The sequence below is a fragment of the Phyllobates terribilis genome, unplaced genomic scaffold (assembly GCF_046119375.1).
Source record: "Phyllobates terribilis strain yellow unplaced genomic scaffold, ASM4611937v1 Scaffold_1__5_contigs__length_1240528914, whole genome shotgun sequence".
In the NCBI taxonomy this organism is placed as follows: Eukaryota; Metazoa; Chordata; class Amphibia; order Anura; family Dendrobatidae; genus Phyllobates; species Phyllobates terribilis.
This window is the reverse complement of record NW_027362761.1, coordinates 822,888,826-822,913,034: the sequence shown is the minus strand read 5'-3', so window position 1 is coordinate 822,913,034 and position 24,209 is coordinate 822,888,826. Positions and strand designations below refer to the sequence as shown.

Genomic DNA, 24,209 nt, shown 5'->3' with positions numbered 1-24,209 from the left:
GCCTTCATCAGCTTCCAGGATCAGTGGAATGAGGAGGATGCCGTGTGTGGATGCAATGAATACAAGTCTGGTTCTCGTTGATTACGTGTGGAGTTTACAGGTCAAGCTGGGGACCAGAGTGAGGACCCTGCAGGAGGAACGTACCCCTTTCCCAGTGAACTGTATACAGAGTTCTCATCTCAGAGGTTCCCCCATCAGGGATTTGGCAGGATCTGAAAGATCATATGAGAGTAGCTGAAGATGTCTGCTATGCTAATGTACACAAGGAAGGAATGGGGATTTGTGAAGTTTATTCACAAGGAAGACATGGAATATGCTTTGCAGAAACTGGATGATAAAAAGTTTAATTCTTATGAAGGTGAAACCTCTTACATTCGTGTCTGTGCTGAAAGAAATGCTGATGGACTGTACCCGACAGGTGGAGAAGGATGATCGGAAGCCTATCACATCTGGCTAATTAAGAAGGGGGAGGAATGTGACAACACTGCTTTTATTCTTAATTACTCCAGACATATTATACAGTATGCCCAGGGACATGAGCTATTGTTCATATGAGCCTGAATGTTGACTCTTGTTGTAGGTTGAATTGATGTTTGTTAATTTGTTGACTGCTTGCTGACTACCTATTATAGCAGTCCCTGCAGCTTGTTGTTCTGCAAACATTGAAGACAAAATATGCATGTTAATTGAACACTCGAACAATGAGGGATTTTTTCCTCCCACCTCCCCCAAAACCTGTGAATAATGTCCGGAAGGACAGCTGTGGGTGTAAAAAGGGACCTCTCTCCTTCTACAAAGAGAATCTAAAGGACAGCAGCCAAAGCACCATGGCTCCAACCGGAGGAATACGGATTTGATCCACTGCCCATCACTGAACCCATGGAGACGTTTAGAGAACCCAGGTTGGAACAATCAGGTCACATGGCTACATACCTCAATGTACTCTGTCAGCTTCCTAAGCTTGCTTCTACCCATTTCTGTGGGTGCCCACCAAAGGCGGAATGCTACTGGTTGGGGTAGTTGGCCTGGAAGCCCTGAAGTTGCAGATGTTCTATTTCCTGGCGAGCTAGCAGAGGGGTAAGATGCTGTAATTTGCACCATCTTGTGTATTTGCTGAGATTGTACTATATGTTATTGACTGTTGGTGATCCAATAAAGTATAGCCCCTCTGTGTTTCCCTCACCCTGTGTTGTCTGAGTAGTATTCTGCCCAGGCCCAGCGTCAGTACCCAGTGCACCCGGGCAAGTGCTGGGGCCCTGAGCAAGCGTGGGGGGCACTCACCATCGGGGACACCAGTGTGCTATGGTGCCAGTGACTCGGGGGGTTCCAGGTGCCAGCGACCGTGGTTGGACCCCCCGCTTACTCAGGACCTTGGCACTGCAAATACTTACCACTCCCCATTCGTCCTCAGGTTCTGTATGTTCCGCATCTCCTGATTGTGACATCTCAGGGCAGTGGGGCGATGACGTCACTTCAGCGCGCCCTCTGCTGAGCAGTCACAGTGAAGAAAGCAGGAAGACGGTGACGCTGAGGAGTCCGGAGCAGAGCAGACAGGAGAGGTGAGTATTTGATTTTTTTTTCTGTGTGGAGCAGTATATGGGGCCCATTATATATGGAGCATTATATGGGGTATTATGTACAGAGCATTATATGTGGCCCATTATATATGGAGCATTATATGGGGCCCATTATGTATGGAGCACTATATGAAGCCCATTATACTGTATGGTGCATTATATGGGACTCATTATTCTGTATGGAGCACTATACCGTCCGGTCTAAAATGAAATATTTTGAATCACCCCAGGGCACGCACTGTGCACTGCAAAGTTTCGCCGGTTTCTGAGCTATTGTAGGATTTACAATAGATATCACTCAGTAAGTAAGTGAAATCTTTGGCATTGTACTCTACCTATAGTTCTCTGTTATATCTGTGCACCATGAATTGTGGTATGTGTTAAATAGGAGCCCACTGAGACTCTTTCGCCTGGTGCCCAAAAAAACCAGGAGTTGACCCTGGGCCCATTATACTGTATGGAGCTTTATATGGGATCCATTATTCTGTATGGAGCATTATATGGGGTCCATTATTCTGTATGGAGCATTATATAGGGCCCATTATTCTTTATGGAGCATTATATGGGTACCATTATTCTGTATGAAGCGATATATGGGGCTCATTATTCTGTATGAAGCAATATATGGGGCTCATTATACTGTATGGAAGACTATGTGGTGCCCATAATACTGTATGGAGCAATATTTTGTGCCCATAATACTGTATAGAGGACTATGTGGTGCCCATAATACTGTATGGAGCACTATGAGGTGCCCATAATACTGTAAGGAGGACTATACTGTCCAGTCTAAAATGAAAACTTTTGAATTCCCACAGGTCATGCACTGTGTGCTGTGAGGATTCGCCGGTTTCTGAGCTATTGTAGAATTTAGAATAGATATCATTTATGTAATGTAAGAAGTAAGTGAACTCTTTGGCCTTGTACTATACCTATAGTTCTCTGCCATATCTGTGCACCATGAATCGTACATTATACTGTATGGTGCATTATATGGGACTCATTATTCTGTATGGAGCAGTATACAGTCCGGTCTAAAATGAAATATTTTGAATCCCCCCAGGGCACGCACTGTGCACTGCGAAGTTTCGCCGGTTTCTGAGCTATTGTAGGATTTACAATAGATATCACTCAGTAAGTAAGTGAAATCTTTGGCCTTGTACTATACCTATAGTTCTCTGCCATATCTGTGTACCATGAATCGTGGTATGTGTTAAATAGGGGCCCACTGAGATTCTTTTGCCCGGGATCCAGGAAAACTTGGAGTCTGACCTGATTCTGCCCATTGGAAAGTAGTTTGAGCATTCAGTGTGATGAGCCCTGGTCCAAGCTGTCTTTCTAGAGACATCCAGGCCAGCAAACAAGAGCACCCACTGACCCTCATGTCTCCACAGTCAGTATTGCAGAACTGCTGGGGACCACCAAAACGTTGACACTGGAATGGTGGGAAATGTATCCATTGGCTAATAGTTATACAATTTTTTAATTACTTTTTTCTTCTTTGCTAATTTTTACAAAAATCCCAACTACTTTAAGCAGAAAAAAAATCAATTGAAATGTATTGTTCACTTATTTTTTACTGCGGTCAATTTCGTTTGCACATACAGTACAGACCAAAAGTTTGGACACACCTTCTCATTTAAAGATTTTTCTGTCTTTTCATGACTATGAAAATTGTACATTCACACTGAAGGCATCAAAACTATGAACTAACACATGTGGAATTATATACTTAACAAAAAAGTGTGAAACAAATGAAAATATGTCTTATATTCTAGGTTCTTCAAAGTAGCTACCTTTTGCTTTGATGACTGCTTTGCACACTCTTGGCATTCTCTTGATGAGCTTCAAGATGTAGTCACCGGAAATGGTCTTCCAACAATCTTGAAGGAGTTCCCAGAGATTCTTAGCACTTGTTGGCCCTTTTGCCTTCACTCTGCGGTCCAGCTCACCCCAAACCATCTCGATTGGGTTCAGATCTGGTAACTGTGGAGGCCAGGTCATCTGGCATAGCACCCCATCACTCTCGTTCTTGGTCAAATAGCCCTTACACAGCCTGGAGGTGTGTTTGGGGTCATTGTCCTGTTGAAAAATAAATGATGGTCCTACTAAACGCAAACTGGATGGAATAGCATGCCGCTGAAAGATGCTGAGGTAGCCCTGCTGGTTCAGTATGTCTTCAATTTTGAATAAATCCCCAACAGTGTCACCAGCAAAGCACCCCCACACCATCACACCTCCTCCTCCATGCTTCACGGTGGGAACCAGGCATGTAGAGTCCATCCGTTCACCTTTTCTGGGTCACACAAAGACACGGTGGTTGGAAACAAAGATCTCAAATTTAGACTCATCAGACCAAAGCACAGATTTCCAATGGTCTAATGTCCATTCCTTGTGTTCTTTAGCCAAAACAAGTCTATTCTGCTTGTTGCTTGTCCTTAGCAGTGGTTTCATAGCAGCTATTTTACCATGAAGGCCTGCTGCACAAAGTCTCCTCTTAACAGTTGTTGTAGAGATGTGTCTGCTGCTAGAACTCTGTGTGGCATTGACCTGGTCTCTAATCTGAGCTGCTGTTAACCTGCGATTTCTGAGGCTGGTGACTTGGATAAACTTATCCTCAGAAGCAGAGGTGACTCTTGGTCTTCCTTTCCAGGGGCGGTCCTCATATGAGCCAGTTTCTTTGTAGCGCTTGATGGTTTTTGCAACTGCACTTGGGGACACTTTCAAAGTTTGCCCAATTTTTCGGCCTGACTGACCTTCATTTCTTAAAGTAATGATGGGCACTCATTTTTCTTTACTTAGCTGCTTTTTCTTGCCATAATACAAATTCTAACAGTCTATTCAGTAGGACTATCAGCTGGGTATCCACCAGACTTCTGCACAACACAACTGATGGTCCCAACCCCATTTATAAGGCAAGTAATCCCACTTATTAAACCTGACAGGGCACACCTGTGAAGTGAAAACCATTTCCAGTGACTACCTCTTGAAGCTCATCAAGAGAATGCCAAGAGTGTGCAAAGCAGTCATCAAAGGAAAAAGTGGCTACTTTGAAGAACCTAGAAAATAAGACATATTTTCAGTTTTTTCACACTTTTTTGTTAAGTATATAATTCCACATGTGTTAATTCATAGTTTTGATGCCTTCAGTGTGAATGTACAATTTTCAAAGTCATGAAAATACAGAAAAATCTTTAAATGAGAAGGTGTGTCCAAACTTTTGATCTGTACTGTATATAGTTCTGTTTACAATAATCAGAAAACACATTTCCATCTGTTCATCTAAATAATAAATCAATAGAATCCCTGTGATAATTTTAGGTTAAATATACTTATTTTTCCACTACTTTTGGCATCAGATATTTATATGCTCGTTTTGATCAGGCATACAATTCTAGTGAAGGAGAGACACAAGCTTCTCTTGCACAATTTAGTATAAAATGAAATTGCTGAAGGAAATGATCACATTTTAGTGATGTGGGAATAATGAACACTTTCACGAAGTTTGTTGACTTCCACTAAGTAATAATGTTTTTTGTGTACAGGGGTCAGTGATGAGGCCAAAGTCACAAAGGGGATGGGGAGAAGTCATACATACGTCATACATATTGCATTCTCCTTTTTGTTCATTCTGTGACACCTGTTACCTTCAGCACTTTACAGAGATTTTCCACTGTATTAATGATATCTAATGTATCTACCTCCGCTCCATTTCCCTGTCAAGTAAACAATTGAGCTTAGAAAGAAGATGCCCACTTAGTGGAGGAGTCTAAATAAAAAGGAAAAGAGCTCTGAAAGTACTATTTTTTTTCTTGATATTTCATCCAAAAGGGTTTACGAGAAGAAGTGTGTAGTAATGAAAACCTGCTTCATCTCAGACTCCGTTAGAAAGTGATCTGAACATCATCATTAGTGCTACATTTGACTTGGTGACAGCTAATTAATTTGCTTCATCTATCTCCATGCTAACTTATAATTAATTCACTGTGGCACATTTCACATTTAATGTTCTCATACTCTAAATGGCAAAGCTAGCTTTACTTCATTTTTGTATATGTAAATGTTTAAAGGGAATCTGCCATTAGGTTATTGCTACCACATCTGAGAGCAGCATGATGTAGGGGCAGAGGCCCTGATTCCAACAATGTATCACTTAGTTTACTGGGTGCAGCAGTTCTAACACAATCAGAGTTAAAGATGTAGCATAAAGCAGAGCTGAGAAAGCTAACCCCGCCCACACCAATTTCTGTGTAAATTATCTATTAACAGTGTTCTGTTTATAAGAGGCGGGGACATGGTAGGATGACTTAGCATGAGGCAGTTAGTCTGGGCTATATAGTGTCCTAGTGATAAAACCTTCATTGTAGGTAGACAACAGCACACAGTCTGATAAATGACATATTGCTGAATTCAGTGTTTAAACCCCTACCTTTTGCTATTCTCAGATTACATTGCAAAATCTGCTGACAAATTCCCTTTGTTATATTATAACCTGTGTTTAAATATTTTTGTAATCCGATTAGTGTGTGATGTATCAGCACTAAATAGTCTAAGTTGATAAAGTGAAGTGAGAAAAATATAGACATAAATACAATTTATAGAATCAAATAACTAAAAATTGGCATGTGCATACTATGTTTTCACCTCTTTTGCTATGAAGCCCCTAAAAATTTCTGGTGCAAGCAATTACCTTCATAAGTCACATGCTTAGTGAAAGGAAGTCCACCTGTGTGCAGTGTAAGTGTCGCATGGTCTGTCAGTATATACACTTTACCTTTTCTGAAAGGCCACAGAGGCTGCAACACCATGAAGCACGGGGCACTACTAACCAAACAACACCATGAAGACCAAGGAGATCTCCAAACAAGTCAGGGACAAAGTTGTTGAGAAGTAGAAGTCAGGGTTGGGTTATAAAAAAAAATCCCAGTCTGTGATGATCCCCCTGAGTACCATCAAATCTATTACCATCAAATGGAAAGAACATGCTACCTCAACAAACCTGCCAATAGAGGGTCGCCCACCAAAACTCTCAGCACAGGCAAGGAGGGCATTAATCAGAGAGGCAGCAAAGGTAACCCTGAAAGAGCTGCAAGGTTCCCAATAAGAGACTGGAGTATCTATCCAAACGACCACAATAAGCCGTACACTCCATAGAGGTGGCCTTTATGGAAGAGTTGGCAGAAAAAAGCCTTTACTTACACCCGAAAATTGTTTTGAGTTTGCCAAAAGACATGTGGGAGACTCCCCAAATGTATGGAGGAAGGGGCTGTGGTCAGATGAGACCAAAATTTAAGTTTTTGGCCACCAAGGTAAACCAACACAGCTCATCACCCCAAAAACACCATCTCCACAGTGAAATATGGTGGTGGCAGCATCATACTATGGAGATATTTTTTGGTGGCAGGGACAGGGAATATGGTCCAAGTTGAGGGGAAGATGCATGGTGCAAAATACAGGGATATTCTTGACTAAAACCTATTTGAGTCTGTCAGTGATTTGAGACCTTGCAACAACACAATGACCCAAAGCATACTGCTAAAACAACACTCAAGTAGTTTAAGGTGAAGCGTGTAAATGTTTTGGGGTGGCCCAGACCTTAATCCAATTGAGAATCTGAGGTCAGACACCAGAGGAAACCATCTAACTTGAAGGAGCTGGAGCCTCGAGGAATGGGTAAAAATCCCAGTGGCAAGATGTGGAAAGCACATAGAGACTTATTCAAAGCGACCTGCAGCTGTAATTGATGCACAAGGAGGCTGTATAAAGTACTGACTTTAGGAGGGTGAATAGTTATGCACACTGAAGCTTTCAGTTATTTTGTCCTATTTATCTGCTTCACAATAAAAAGAAAAGCACATGTTCACAGTTGTAGGTATGTTCTTTAAATGAACTGATGCAAACCCTCAAAAAAAAACAGCGAAATTCCAGGTTGTGTGGTACAAAACAGGTAAACACGAAAAATGCCAAGGGGGAGGGGAGGGAATACTTTCACAAGCAATTGTTTAATAATGTTTCAATCTAATGTTACCCTTACATAAGCAATTTGTTGCTCCCTGACTAAATACATTTGCAAATAATGCTTAAATGCTTTGGGAGTGTCAGAGCTCTTCCCAAACTTTTGCTTCCCCAAAACTATTCCTCGCCCACCCTGACTTTCTTCTGCTTGACTGACAGCCTACTACTTCAAGCCAGTGAGCTCTTGGTCAAGCAGAGGAAAGTGAGGCTGGGCAGGGAATAGATTCAGGGAGGCAAAGGTGTGGGAAGAGCTCTGACACTTGCAGAGCATTTCAGTCTCATTTACATATGAATTAAAATAGTATTTTTCAGTCAGGGAGCAAATGGAGAAACAACAGATCGCCTACCTATTATCTTTCAGGGAGCAACAAGACCATATAAACAGTTTAGTGGTGTGCGAGGTAAATCATGCTGACAGATTTCATTTGAAGGGGTGCTCCAGGAATAGAAAACAAAATAACTAAAGGAAATGTCATTATAAATAAATCCCTAAATACATTTAATTAGGAAATCAAAATTGTTAAAATCGGGGTGTAACCACTTAAGAATTAAAAAGGTGGCCATCTGGTTACACAGACAGAAACCTGTCCTAGAATGTTAGGACTGGTGCCTGTGAGCATGTGCAGGAGTATCTCTTCTACTGTGATATGGAGATAAGTTACACAATGTATAATCAGATAGGCAGGACACTCAGAAACGTGAGCCTCTTCTCACCTCAGCACCTGGTATCTCCAGTGGTGTCAGGGAAGGACATCTTCTTTTATAGAAAGAAAAAGGGGAGGAGCTTCTTACTGCACATGCTCACAGGCTGGGATAGATTAATGTCAGTGTAACATGACGGCGGCCATTTTAATTCTATAATATTCTACCTGCCTAGACAAAATAAGCGTGATTTGCAAATTAAATGTATTTAGGAATTCATTTATACCAATATTTCCTTTAGTTATTTATTATTTTCTATTCCTGGAGATCCCCTTTGAATACTGCATATTTGATTGTGGGTAATGAAAGTTATGCTATGATGTAAATGTGACAGACACTACCCTTTATACATACTAGTTGTCATTGAATGTGTGAATTAAGTAGAAGACAGTCCCAAATTATTTAAGATTTCATTTTTTGCTTCAATCAGACAAGCATCTAAACAAGTTAAAAGGGCACTCCGGGGAGATAAAAAATGTATCCTAATGCTCATATTTTCATAAACTATTGGTACAACATAAATAGTATTGTTTTCCATCCTCACACCCCGATATCAGACTGAATACATGTAGATGGTAACAGGGGGCTGCCAGGAGCAGGACACCTCCCCGATGTGTGACATAACATCCCATGGGGGGGGGATACCAAGGAGCAGCTCCAGCATCACAGAATTACAACTACTGTGAGGATGGAAAACAGCACTATTAATGTTATCCCAATAGTTTATGAAGGTATGAGCATTATGATAATTTTTTATATCCCTGGAGTACCCCTTTAAAGATGCATTGTGCAGTTAGCATTACCCCTTCATTCTGCGTATTGATGAATTTATGTGTATTATTTATCTATATTCTGGTCTCTAAACAATTTACCTTTCTTTTCAGATACAAAAAGTTATTGGAAATTTGTGCAGACGGGAACCGTGCATTATACAATAGGTATGAAGCTTCATGTTGTCTATTACAATGTATTTTTCATTATGTCTACTACATCATAATTAAAGGGAATCTGTCATCCTGAAAATGTAGTCGAATCTACAGGTAGGATATTATGGAACCAGTGGTGCTGATCAAAGTGATGTATAGTTTTTAGGGGAAAAAAATCAACATAGATTACAATTTATTAAAATCTGGGGGTTCACAAAGATTGACAGGTAAGTTTATCTGAATCTATTCCCATTTTTTGTAAATATTAGTGATGAGCGAGCACTAAAATTCTCGGGTACTCGTTGCTCAGGTCAAGCAAATTGGAATGCTCGAGTGCTCGATCCGAGCAGCGAGCCCAATGTAAGTCTATGGGAAACTTGAGCAATTTTCCAGCCGCTCCCCCCCCCCGGCTGTCTGCAGAAGTCCTAAATATTGCCCAGTGCTCAAGTGACATGGGAACAGCATGGGGAAGACCCCTGGAAGAGTCTCTGACTCCCAGGTCACTGCTGTCAGCAATGTTGTCAGAGTATTGCGCCACTTTTACAGACTGTTAAGGGACATCCTTTCGAGGGTAATGTCTTGTATATAAGGCAAAATAAATATACAAAAACAAAAATGCTCCTCCACACCTTGGGCTTTGTTTACACATAGTGTTTTTGATGCGTTTTTGCCCTTTTGCATTGCTTTCAACATTGAAAAATACATTCACCGGTAAATGTCATTTTAACAATTTACAACCTTTTCTGGCCATGTGGTGTGTGAGACATCATGAGACACATCATCAGGAGGGACTCTGAAAGTCACAAAGACTATTTTATAGGGCCAGCAGTCGGCCCTCACTATTGTTAGAGGACCCTCAGCCGGCTATGCTTTGTTGTTCCCATTATTAAAGAATGGGTCTCCTATACTGTTATTGCGTATGCAGTGACTGCAAGGCCTGCCAAAAATTTGTACGCACCCCAATACCCCTTTAAAGAGACATAGAGGAGGGCCTCAGTAAAAAAAAAATGTTCCCTTTATAAAGGAGTGGGTCTCCTATAGTGGTAATGCCCATGCAGTGACTGCAAGGGCTGCCAAAATTTGGGAAAAACCCCAATAACAATTTAAAGACACATAGAGGTGGGCCACAGTAGCGACATGTTCCCATTAGAAAGAAGTGGGTCTGCTATCCAGTAATAGGCAGTGATGAAAGGGTAGTTATCCTGGATAACTACCCTTTCATCACTGCCTAATGTCTCCCAGATGGGGATCTTTACAATCCGAGCACCGTGCCTCATGAGAAAGTGGACCGAGCAGGCTGACCCAGGTGAGCTGAAATATATATATTTTTTTACATTACTATCCAGTAATAGGGTATGCAGTGAGTACAAGGGCTCCCAAAATTTAGTAAAAACCCCAATAACAATTTAAAGACACATAGAGGTGGGCCACAGTAGCGACATGTTCCCATTAGAAAGGAGCGGATCTGCAATCTAGTTATAGGGTATGCAGTGAGTACAAGGGCTGCCAAAAATTTGGAGGAACTTCAATGCCCCTTGCAAGAGACGTAGAGGTCGGAGGGCCTCCTGAAAGCAATGTTCCTATTATTAGGAAGTGGGTCTCCCATACTGTTTGCCTATGCAGTGAATGCAACCACAAGAGACGTAGATATGGTGATAAGGTAGATATGGTGGTATGGTAGTGGAGGTGGAGGATGAGAAGAAGGAAGAGGACAAGAGCAAATAGACAAAATCAGGAAGCATATGCCCATGTCTGGGTGTGAAGACAGAGGTGCATGGGAATAGAGTTAAACCTCCCAAAAAAAAGACACTATATTTAAGTTTATGTTACGCTGCTATCATTCGGTGGTGTTGAGAAGTCTGGCCCAATCCAGCCTTTGTTCATTTTTATAAGAGTCAGCCTGTCAGCATTAGTGTTGAGCCACCCCCGTAGTGTTCGAGTTCGGTTCGGTTCGTCGAACACCCGTGTGTTCGCCGAACTGTTCGTCGAACTGTTCGTCGAACACCTTCGAACACCGTTAAAACCAATGGCAGGCAAACAAAAACACATAGAAACACATAGAAAACACCTTCAAAGGTGTCCAAAAGCTGACAAACTGCTCAGAAGACACAACTAACACATGGAAAAGTGACAAGTACATATAGTCATGCGAAAAGAAAAGAGGTGGAGGAGTAAAAGGAGGGGGAGACACAGATATAGGCATGTCATGCCCTTCTAAAATCCAAAAAGTGAGAAGCCGACACGTTCAGTCCGCTCCTGCCCGTGCCACCTCCGTGTCGCCGGGATTGTGCCAGAGCCGCGGTGAACCCTGACGGCTAGCCCCCCTCTCCCAATACTGGTGCCTGTCCGCTGGTGGGTCGAGCGAGCCCCCCTGTGGTGGAGGCAGCTCTAAGCTTTTTAATTTAAATTGTCTCTCTAATTTGAATAAATACACTTTAAATCCATTTACAAGGATCTATTGGAGGGCAAGTCAAATGCCAGCAGCCGCGTAATTCCAGCTCCAGTAGCGTCCACTAAAGCTGCTGCAGTTAAAAAGCTTTTATAAGGATCGAGCTCGGCTGTCCACCGCAAGGCATCCTACTGCCAGTCCGAGCCCCTATGCCTTGGGGTGCCTCCTGATGCTCTTCACTGAGTATCCCGTGGTCCCGAAGCATTTCCTTTGAAAAAATGAAGTGTCCAAACTACAGGTGGTGTAGCTTGCTTAACAGCCGGGATAATCCGCTGATTAGCAGACACTGCTACTAGGCACAAAGAATTTCCTGGGCTAGATGCAGTTAAAAATTTGTAATTAGATACTCTCGTTGGATGCTGAGAAAGCATTCCATAGAGTCTCCTGGCACGCCATATATGATTCTCTTAAAAAGCTTGGGGTAGGGGTCTAGGGGACCCTTTTATAGCCAAAATCACGGCCCTGTATCGCAATACGTCACCTAGGCTGAAGATAAATGGAACTGTAGCACCCTGAGGGCTCGGTTGCTACAGAGGTATTGCACCTCACCCAGAGGTGTGATATCTCACTCTCAGGTAAGGATGTAGTGTGGATCAGGACCCGACACCTGCATGCATTACACCACATTGCCGTGGGGCAGGGCGACCAATATGCCCCTGAGATGGGCACGACAGTCCCTGTCCCTGGCTGGAGTGGGGGGAGGGAACACTGAGGAAGGGGAACCCTGTAGTGCAGGAGCAGGGAGGAAGCAGTTCCTGGGTGCATTGAGAAGGGAGTATAAAAGGTGGGCACCATCTTAGTTCAGTGCAGAGAAGTCTGAGCAGAAGTGGCAGGGAGCAGGGGCTCTGCATGAGCTCTGCTCCGGAGGCGGGCCTAGTAACAGAGGCCCAGGCCTGGAAGAGGGAGAAGGAAGGAAGAGGAGCGGAGAAGGCTCCAGGAACGAGGAACGAAGGGATCTCAGGGGTACGGACGGGCGAGTCGCCACCGCACGCCCGAATCCACCTGCGTGGAGGGGTCAGGCCAAAGGGGGAGACCGGTCTCCGAAACTAGTGGAGGCAGGAAACGACCCTCAGCTAGAAACAGGAGGCTGTGACATTTTATGTGGCGCAGCCCCTCGCTACACCCGCTAGGAAGGCACCACATAGGGTCAGGGAAACTGGCGCCAAGTTTACCAAGAGGAGGCCCGAGGCAGCCGGACAGAAGTGTTGGTAAGAAAGGCCAGACAAAGGACACACAAAGGGGGTCCTGTGAAGCACTCCAAAGTTATCTGGGAGTTGTCTGAGCCCCTCACCTGGTGAGCACAGTATGACGTGGGCAGCCGTTACCTGCAGACGTGGTCTGGATAATAAGAACTGTGAGTAAAGGCCCTGGACTGCATCACTGACTCCGTGTCATTACTGCTGCTGCCCTGCACCATCACCCCCATCCTCCGCATACACTGCCCTGAGGCTATACTCCTCCCGTGGGGAGTTATGCTACGCTCTGCTGCACCCACAACACCAGCCTCAGCGGTCTGCCCTGGAGCGGCGGTTCACTCTGACCACAATCCACGGGTGGCGTAGTCGGACATTTAAACATCAAAACCACATAAATAGTTCCGCCACTGGTTTGACCGCCCTGAGCCACGGAACCGGGTTGCCGCCACGGAGACTACAACCACCAGCATCCACCAAAAAGGGTCCGGCTCCGGGTGTCCCAAGGCCCAGGGGGCGCATCAGAACATTTTCATCACCTTTCACAATCACCAATGGGACAAGGCAGGGATGTTCTCTGTCCCCTCTCTTATACATCCTAGTGACGGAGCATCTGCTCTCATCAATTCGCCATAACTCCAATATTAGGTGGATTGAGGTGGGAGGCACCGAGTACAAGTGCTCTCTATTTGCTGATGATGTCCTAGTATATATCACTCAATCACATATATCCATCCATGCTGTTATGGCTGAAATAGATCACTTTGTTACATGGTCAAATTTTAAAATCAATGCAGCGAAGTCTGAGGCCCTCGATGTCTCCCTCCCCAAATCCATATAGGATTCCATCCAGTCCAACTTTCCCTTTGCCTGGCCCTCACAGGGTATCAAATACTTAGGAATTCCTATTCATAGAGACCTCTCCCATCTATGTTATCTTAATTTTGGGCCCTTTATTGAACAACTCCATACAGACCACGGTTGGCAAGTTAGAACTGTAAGATTCACTACGTGAACCACTGGTGTTTTGTGGAAAAGCACATGTACACTGTGTTCCAAATTATTATGCAAAAAGTGTTTAGGAGTGATAAGGGAAGAATTTGTTTGTTTGTCAGTTAAACTCATTGATGGTGATGTGTGTCAGGGCTCTTTATATCACTGTAAGCAATTGCAGACACCTGTGCTAATTAGTTTGGCAGGTGTGTCCAATGAAAGGCAAGACTACTTAAGAAGGCTGTCTCACATTATTAAGCAGCCTACATTTTCTGCCAAAATGGGAAAGAAAAAGGATGTGTCGGCTGCTGAGAAGCAACAAATTGTGGAGTGTTTAGGTCAAGGCATGACTACAATCAACATTGTGCGATGATCAGGATGAAGTGTCTTGGCAATCAAGAAGTATGTAGCTGATTCACAGTACACACGTGTGCGTGCTGATAAGGGCAAATTTAGGACTCTTTCCTACAGGCAATTACGTCAGGTTGAAAGAGCAGCGGCAAAAAAGGCTTGTCATAGCACCAGACAAGTTTTTGAAGCTGCTTGTGCCTCCAACGTCCCCCGAACAACAAGATGCAGGGTCGTTCAGAGGTTTGCAGCTGTGCATACGCCATCCTGTCGACCTCCTCTATCCACTTCACACAAGCAGAAACGGCTCCAGTGGGCCAAACATTACATGAAGACTGATTTCAAAACTGTTTTGTTCACGGATGAGTGCCGTGCAGCGCTCGATGGTCCAGATGGATGGAGTGGAGGATGGCTGGTTGATGGACACCCCACGCAAACACGGCTACAGCGCCAACAAGGAGGAGGTGGAGTAATGTTTTGGGCTGGAATCATGGGGAGACAGATTGTCGGCCCCTTTAGGATCCCTGAAGGCGCTAAAGATGAACTCCATAATGTATGTGGATTTTCTCAAACAGCACTTCCTGCCATGGTTCAAGAAGAAGAACCGTGTATTTCACAGCAAGATCATTTTTCTGCATGATAATGCACCATCTCATGCTGCACATAAAACATCTGCATCTCTGGCTGATATGGGCATAAAAGGGGACAAACTTATGGTGTGACCCCCATGCTCCCCTGACCTCTACCCCATTCAGAACCTTTGGAGCATCATTAAAAGGAGTGTCTATGATGGCGGGAGGCAGTTCACATCTAAGCAACAGCTCTGGGAGGGTATTCTGTCCTCATGCAAAACAATTGAAGCAGAAACCATCCAAAACCTGACAAATTCAATGGACGAGAGAGTTCAGAAGCTCCTTTCGAACAAGGGGTCCTATGTGAAAATGTAACATCACCTAGAATAAAGTTTTGAGTTGAAAACTGTTTGATTTCAGTTTCTAACAACCTGCTAATGCTTATAATTTCAAAAATGACCATTTTTTTGGTCTTTATTAAAATGAAAAGGTTGATCGAAAAGTTTGGGGGATCTAAGAGTGTGGCAACCCAGTAGTCATGATTACTTCGAATTCTGACAATATGAGGGTCATGCTGCAGGTAGTGCAGCAAGAAGGCACTTATGTGTCTTGCGCATCTCGGAGCCCCAAAATTATTTTCCGGGCTAGATGCAGCTAAAAATTATTATTAATTTTAACTCTGGTGAAGCTTTAGTATAGATGGCCTAATAGGATCAGTGCTGCACACTGCTACAAAGCCCAAATTATTTTCCAGTCAAGATACAGATAAACATGATTAGTAATTTTAAATCTGGTGGAGCTTATTATAGATGGCCTAATAGAATCAGTGCTGCACACTGCTACAAAGCCCAAATTATTTTCCAGCCAAGATACAGATAAACATGATTAGTAATTTGAAAGCTTAAAACGGTTGGTAGGGTGATTTTAACCAATCATCAAGCTTTTACTCTCCCCAGGATGACACAGGGGTAGAAAAGTCGTTTCGGATCCATGATTTGTTCATCTTTATGAACGTGAGTCTGTCTACATTATCAGTGGAGAGCCGCGTGCGCTTATCTGTCAGCACACCACCAGCAGCGCTGAACACACGTTCAGACAGAACGCTGGCTGCGGGGCATGACAAGATCTCCAAGGCGTAAGTGGCTAGATCCAGCCATTTATCCAGATTGGAAGCCCAAAAAGAGCAAGGGTCCAGTGACACAGTCGTGGCTTCAATGTTTACTTGGAGATACTCCTGTACCATCGTCTCTAGGCGTTGACTATGTGTCAGATTTCTTGTCTCCTGTGGCCTTGCAAAGGATGGGCTAAAAAAGTGGTGAAATGATTCCGCAAAATTGATGTTACCAGCAGATACTGTGGTTCTGTTACGGTTTGAGTGCTGAACACTTGACGGTCCCACGGTTGGCAAGTTGGAACTGTGAGATTCACTACGTGCAAAACTGGTATTTTGTGGAAAAGCACATGTAAGATTCTGCAACAGTCTCTGCTGATACTCCTGCATGCGTGCATCCCTTTCTATGGCAGGAATAATTTCTGCAAATTTACTTTTGTACCGGGGATCTAACAGTGTGGCAACCCAGTAGTCAGGATTATTTCTAATTCTCACAATTCGAGGGTCATGTTGCAGGTAGTGCAGCAAGAAGGCACTCATGTGTGTTGCGCATCCAGGAGCACCAAGTCCCTGTTGTGTTGGTGGCGAGGTAACAATCATGCTTCCTTCCTCTGTCCTCTCCCCCCAACCTCGCACAACAGAAATGTGATCAAGGTCTCCCTCATCTGATGAGTCTTCCATCAGTTCATCCTCCACTTCTTCCTGGGCTCCTGCACCTTCCTCACTAGTTTGGCTGCTACCATGCGCCCTGGTAAAACCATCTCCCCCACCCTCACATGCCTGCCGCCTTGGTGCTGCCGACCGTCTGGACCTTGCAGATGTTAGCCCTTCCGCATACAACTCCTCCTCCTCTACTTCCTCCACCTCCTCTTGTGCCACCACCTGACTCCGAATTCTGTTTAACATGTGCTCCAGCATGTAAATCACCGGAATAGTCATGCTGATAATGGCATCGTCAGCACTAAACATCTTCGTCGCCATTTCAAAACTGTGCAGAAGGGTGCATAGGTCCCTGATCTGAGACCACTCCTCCAGCGTGATTTGCCCCACCTCTGGATCTCGTTGGCCCAGGCTATACGTCAGAACGTATTGCACCAGGGCTTGTCGGTGCTGCCACAGTCGCTGCAACATGTGCAGAGTTGAATTCCACCGGGTAGGCACATCGCATTTTAGCCGGTGAAGTGGCAGGCCCAACGACTTCTGTAGAGATGTAAGTCGCTGAGCTGCGGGATGCGAACGGCGAAAGTGAGCACACAGCGACCGTGCCCTCTGCAGAAGGCCATCTAGTCTGGGATAGTGGGCTAAAAATTGCTGGACAACCAGGTTCAACACGTGAGCCATACAAGGCACGTGTGTGACATTGCCCCGGCGAAGGGCCGCACCCAGGTTTGCAGCATTGTCGCACACGGCCTTCCCTGGTTTCAGGTCCAGTGGAGACAACCATTCATGAAATTGGTTCTCCAGAGCTGACCACAACTCCTCAGCTGTGTGACTCACATTTCCCAGACATTTCATAGTAAAAAACGCCTGATGACGTTGATCCCTACTGCCAGCATAGTAAGGAGGTGTGCAGGATCCCTTCTGCGCAGTTAGAAAGCTTGTGGCATGACCAGACAGGCTTTGGGTGCAGGTGGAAGACCGAGAGGAGGTTGAGGAGGCAGAAGCAGTGGAGGAACTTTGACATAAAGAGGATTGACGCACAACTCGTGGGCACGGCAAGACTTGGACAGCAGCCCCTTGTCCTGCTGTCACCATAGTTACCCAGTGCCCAGTCAGCGACATGTAACGCCCCTGTCCATGCCTACTCGTCCAAGTGTCTGTGGTGAAATGCACCCTGTCACACACAGAGTTTCTCAAAGAAGCGGTGATGTTGTGTGCGACATGCTGGTGGAGCGCAGGCACACCTTTCTTTGAGAAGTAGTGCCGACTGGGCATCTGGTACTGGGGCACTGCGACGGACATAAGGTCTCGAAAATCCTCTGTGTCCACCAGGCGGAAAGGCAGCATTTCTGTAGCCAAGAACTTGCAGATGGTGAAATTCAACGTCTTAGCTTTCTCATGGATAGGAGGAAATGGTCTTTTACTTGTCCACATCTGAGGGACCGAGGGCTGGCTATTGTGCTTAGACGGGGTTGATAAGGGTGTCCCCGGCAAACTGCCGGTCTGTGAGGAAGATGCAGGCGGACATGTTAGGTTGCCTTGATCCAAAGGTGGTGCTATCGATGTCGGACAGCGCTCAACACCAGCTGGTGTTACCACCTCAAAAGAAAATGATGACCTGCCAATCACGCTGGCTGTTGCGAGTAAAGAGGTGCAGGTCTGCGCCCCAAAACAGGTGTGACTGCTGTCCCCCCAGTCACAGAGGATGAAGAGGCCGCGGATGCACAAGATATGGCAGACGGTGGTTGGCCCGGCCGGCTAGGCCGCATTGTAGCACGCTGAGCTTCCCACTGCAACTTATGCTTCATGTCCATGTGCCGGTTCATGCATGAAGTACTCAAACTATGTATTTTTTGGCCTCTACTTAGCTTTTGCTGACAAATGTTACAGATAACACGAGTTGGGTCATCTTTATCGATCTGAAAAAATGCCCAGGCTATGCAAGGCTTAGCACCCATGCGACCTGAAGAGCCACCACGACTTGTGGTGAGAGGCAGAGTTGTGTTTGAGGATGCAGTTGTTGACGTGCTTCCAGTACTACGTCTCTGTCCAGGAAGGCGCAACCTGACCTCGTCGTCACTAGCATCTTCCTCCACCTCCTCTGCTGACCTCATCTCTTGGCTGACTGTGGGTTGACAGTAAGTGGGATCTCCAACCTCATCATCATCACCCTGTGCGTTATCACACCCGTCGTCCTCAGAGCCAACCTGTTCCTGCCCTGACAAAAAACTAAAGTTGTCGCTCCAATCAGGTATTTGAGTCTTATCATCGTCTTCCTCATTGTCTCCACCAACAGGAGTTACAGTTTGGGAATGAGGGTCTACATTATGGTCAGAATCCTCTGCGACTGGTCCTGGATCCGACTCATAAAGATTCTGGGCATCAGTGCAGATCATTTCCTCGTCTGGATTCACAGAAGCGCTGGAGTCGACCTCTGATTCCCAGGCTATAGTATGAGTAAACAGCTCTGCAGACTCAACCATCTGTTCTACCTCATACTCAGACGGGCAGCTGGAGATTTGGGAGCTGTGAGGAAGCAAGTGCAATTGGGGTGACACCTTTGAGGACTGGAGTATTTGTGATGTTGAAGTTAATGTGGAGGAGAGCCCACTTAAAGGAGCACTTGATATCCGTTGAAGCACCTCCTGTTTTTGTGCCTCATCTGGAATTTGTAGCGATTGGCGTGGCCGTAAGAAAGGGATCTTATCACATTGTCCGCTAAAAGAAGTAGACATTTTAGTTTGGCTGGAAGATGGTCTTTCTTCTGCAGATGTTACTGTTGCTTTAACACCTACCCCACGGACACAACCTTTTTTCCCCTTCCCAACACGCCTATTCCCCTTTCTACCAGCAGCAGGCCTTTTTCCACTCATTTTGGTGGTTAACTAATTAACAACTCTGGAGTTGTTTGCACAAAAAAACAATGGATGGGAACCGAGCAGAGCTGAGTGGCCAAACTGTGGTATTAGGCCAAAACTATTGGCTGGGTTAGATGCAGAAAAAAATTATATTCAATTTGCAACCTGATGGAGGTCAGTATAGATGGACTAATAGAGAAAGTCCCACACACTGCTAGAAGGCCAAATATTTTGTCAGAGCTATATGCAGAAAAAAATATATTCAGTTTGCAACCTGATGGAGGTCTGTATAGATGGATTAATAGAACAAGTCCCACACACAGCTAGAAGCCCAATATTTTTTCAGAGGTAGATGCAGAAAAAAATATATTCAGTTTGCAACCTGATGGAGGTCAGTATAGATGGACTAATACAACAAGTCCCACACACAGCTAGAAGCCCAATATTTTTTCAGAGGTAGATGCAGAAAAAAATATATTCAGTTTGCAACCTGATGGAGGTCTGTATAGATGGATTAATAGAACAAGTCCCACACACAGCTAGAAGCCCAATATTTTTTCAGAGGTAGATGCAGAAAAAAATATATTCAGTTTGCAACCTGATGGAGGTCAGTATAGATGGACTAATACAACAAGTCCCACACACAGCTAGAAGCCCAATATTTTTTCAGAGGTAGATGCAGAAAAAAATATATTCAGTTTGCAACCTGATGGAGGTCTGTATAGATGGATTAATACAACAAGTCCCACACACAGCTAGAAGCCCAATATTTTTTCAGAGGTAGATGCAGAAAAAAATATATTCAGTTTGCAACCTGATGGAGGTCAGTATAGATGGACTAATACAACAAGTCCCACACACAGCTAGAAGCCCAATATTTTTTCAGAGGTAGATGCAGAAAAAAATATATTCAGTTTGCAACCTGATGGAGGTCTGTATAGATGGATTAATAGAACAAGTCCCACACACAGCTAGAAGCCCAATATTTTTTCAGAGGTAGATGCAGAAAAAAATATATTCAGTTTGCAACCTGATGGAGGTCAGTATAGATGGACTAATACAACAAGTCCCACACACAGCTAGAAGCCCAATATTTTTTCAGAGGTAGATGCAGAAAAAAATATATTCAGTTTGCAAGCTGATGGAGGTCTGTATAGATGGATTAATAGAACAAGTCCCACACACAGCTAGAAGCCCAATATTTTTTCAGAGGTAGATGCAGAAAAAAATATATTCAGTTTGCAACCTGATGGAGGTCAGTATAGATGGACCAATACAACAAGTCCCACACACAGCTAGAAGCCCAATATTTTTTCAGAGGTAGATGCAGAAAAAAATATATTCAGTTTGCAACCTGATGGAGGTCTGTATAGATGGATTAATAGAACAAGTCCCACACACAGCTAGAAGCCCAATATTTTTTCAGAGGTAGATGCAGAAAAAAATATATTCAGTTTGCAACCTGATGGAGGTCAGAATAGATGGACTAATGCAACAAGTCCCACACACAGCTAGAAGCCCAATATTTTTTCAGAGGTAGATGCAGAAAAAAATATATTCAGTTTGCAACCTGATGGAGGTCTGTATAGATGGATTAATAGAACAAGTCCCACACACAGCTAGAAGCCCAATATTTTTTCAGAGGTAGATGCAGAAAAAAATATATTCAGTTTGCAACCTGATGGAGGTCAGTATAGATGGACCAATACAACAAGTCCCACACACAGCTAGAAGCCCAATATTTTTTCAGAGGTAGATGCAGAAAAAAATATATTCAGTTTGCAACCTGATGGAGGTCTGTATAGATGGACTAATACAACAAGTCCCACACACAGCTAGAAGCCCAATATTTTTTCAGAGGTAGATGCAGAAAAAAATATATTCAGTTTGCAACCTGATGGAGGTCAGTATAGATGGACTAATACAACAAGTCCCACACACAGCTAGAAGCCCAATATTTTTTCAGAGGTAGATGCAGAAAAAAATATATTCAGTTTGCAACCTGATGGAGGTCTGTATAGATGAATTAATAGAACAAGTCCCACACACAGCTAGAAGCCCAATATTTTTTCAGAGGTAGATGCAGAAAAAAATATATTCAATTTGCAACCTGATGGAGGTCTGTATAGATGGATTAATAGAACAAGTCCCACACACAGCTAGAAGCCCAATATTTTTTCAGAGGTAGATGAAGAAAAAAAAATATGCAGTTTGCAACCTGATGGAGGTCAGTATAGATGGACTAATACAACAAGTCCCACACACAGCTAGAAGCCCAATATTTTTTCAGAGCTAGATGCAGAAAAAAATATATTCAGTTTGCAACCTGATGGAGGTCTGTATAGATGGATTAATAGAACAAGTCCCACACACAGCTAGAAGCCCAATATTTTTTCAGAGGTAGATGCAGAAAAAAATATATTCAGTTTGCAACCTGATGGAGGTCTGTATAGATGGATTAATAGAACAAGTCCCACACACAGCTAGAAGCCCAATATTTTTTCAGAGGTAGATGAAGAAAAAAATATATGCAGTTTGCAACCTGATGGAGGTCAGTATAGATGGACTAATACAACAAGTCCCACACACAGCTAGAAGCCCAATATTTTTTCAGAGGTAGATGCAGAAAAAAATATATTCAGTTTGCAACCTGATGGAGGTCTGTATAGATGGATTAATAGAACAAGTCCCACACACAGCTAGAAGCCCAATATTTTTTCAGAGGTAGATGCAGAAAAAAATATATTCAATTTGCAACCTGATGGAGGTCTGTATAGATGGATTAATAGAACAAGTCCCACACACAGCTAGAAGCCCAATATTTTTTCAGAGGTAGATGAAGAAAAAAATATATGCAGTTTGCAACCTGATGGAGGTCAGTATAGATGGACTAATACAACAAGTCCCACACACAGCTAGAAGCCCAATATTTTTTCAGAGGTAGATGCAGAAAAAAATATATTCAGTTTGCAACCTGATGGAGGTCTGTATAGATGGATTAATAGAACAAGTCCCACACACAGCTAGAAGCCCAATATTTTTTCAGAGGTAGATGCAGAAAAAAATATATTCAATTTGCAACCTGATGGAGGTCTGTATAGATGGATTAATAGAACAAGTCCCACACACAGCTAGAAGCCCAATATTTTTTCAGAGGTAGATGAAGAAAAAAATATATGCAGTTTGCAACCTGATGGAGGTCAGTATAGATGGACTAATACAACAAGTCCCACACACAGCTAGAAGCCCAATATTTTTTCAGAGCTAGATGCAGAAAAAAATATATTCAGTTTGCAACCTGATGGAGGTCTGTATAGATGGATTAATAGAACAAGTCCCACACACAGCTAGAAGCCCAATATTTTTTCAGAGGTAGATGCAGAAAAAAATATATTCAGTTTGCAACCTGATGGAGGTCTGTATAGATGGATTAATAGAACAAGTCCCACACACAGCTAGAAGCCCAATATTTTTTCAGAGGTAGATGAAGAAAAAAATATATGCAGTTTGCAACCTGATGGAGGTCAGTATAGATGGACTAATACAACAAGTCCCACACACAGCTAGAAGCCCAATATTTTTTCAGAGCTAGATGCAGAAAAAAATTATATTCAATTTGCAACCTGATGGAGGTCAGTATAGATGGACTAATAGAATGATGCTATGCCCAAAAGATTTTATTTCACTAGGTGCAGTAAAAAAATTGGTATTCTATACACAGGTGGTATATCTTGCAGCACAGATAGGCTACTCCACTGACTAACACACTCTGCAATAGGCCAAAAAGGATTAGCTTTGGTAGATTCAGCCAAATGCTGTGAAAAAAACTTGCACAGCACTGGCACAGACCTGCCTGGCAAAAACTGATAGGAACTGATGTAACCTAGTCCTGAAAAGGACTACAATTACAATTAGTCTTTACTCCCACAATCTATCTATTTAAGAGCACAGACCTGCCTGATAAAAGTCGTAGGAAATGCTGTAACCTAGTCCTTAAAAGGACTGCAATCACAACTATTCCCTACTCCCAAGCTATCTGTAGATTTGTGCGAAAATTGGCTTGAAATTAACAAGGTATATCGCACACAGCAACAGCGGTGCCATCTAACACGCAGCTGCAGCAGTGAGAAAATGGTGGCGACGGGGAAAATGGCTTGGTCTTATAGGGCAAGGACATGTGACATACACTGCCAATGACACATGCCCTTGCTTGTGTGAAAAAAAGCACTTCGCTCCGTGTGTGCGCTGCTGATAGGCTGACAGATTGCACCTCCCCACTGTAAATGCGGGAAAGAGAAAAAAAAATGGAGATCTTCATTGTTCCTGCAGAGATCCATCCCCTGCCCCTCCCCCCACCCCGCTGTACACTCAAACTGCGTATTAACATTAATTTTCATCATTACTGAGAAAAAATCCAGTTATGATTTTGGTGCACGAACAGTTATCGAACATAACCTCGAACAGCTGAATTTTTCTCAAATTGTTCGTGTTCGCCGAACGGCTCGAACACCGCCCAAAACAGCTCGAATTTGAGATTGGCGAACAGTTCGAGTAGAACAACGCTCATCTCTAGTCAGCATTTTCAGTTGACAGATGAATGCGCCTATCGGTTATAATTCCACCGGCGGCACTAAAAACCCTCTCTGACAAAACGCTAGCGGCAGGGCAGGCCAGGACCTCCAAGGTGTAGAGAGACAGTTCATGCTTTCAGCTTGGATACCCAATAAATATAAACCACAGAGGAATCACGGAGGACGTTGGTAAGGCCGGCAAGGAACTCCCTCAGCATCTTCCGAAACTTTTCC

General features: G+C 43.7%; 1 protein-coding gene across 2 annotated transcripts in view; it reads left to right on the top strand.

Moving 5' to 3' along the window:
* The window catches only part of GC (GC vitamin D binding protein), a 338,037-nt gene that overhangs the window by 286,228 nt on the left and 27,600 nt on the right, over positions 1–24,209 (top strand). For both annotated transcript variants that reach the window (XM_073637868.1, XM_073637861.1), the window contains one exon: positions 9,179–9,232. In XM_073637868.1, coding sequence (XP_073493969.1) covers positions 9,179–9,232 — 54 coding nt within the window. The remainder of the gene's footprint in view (positions 1–9,178; positions 9,233–24,209) is intronic.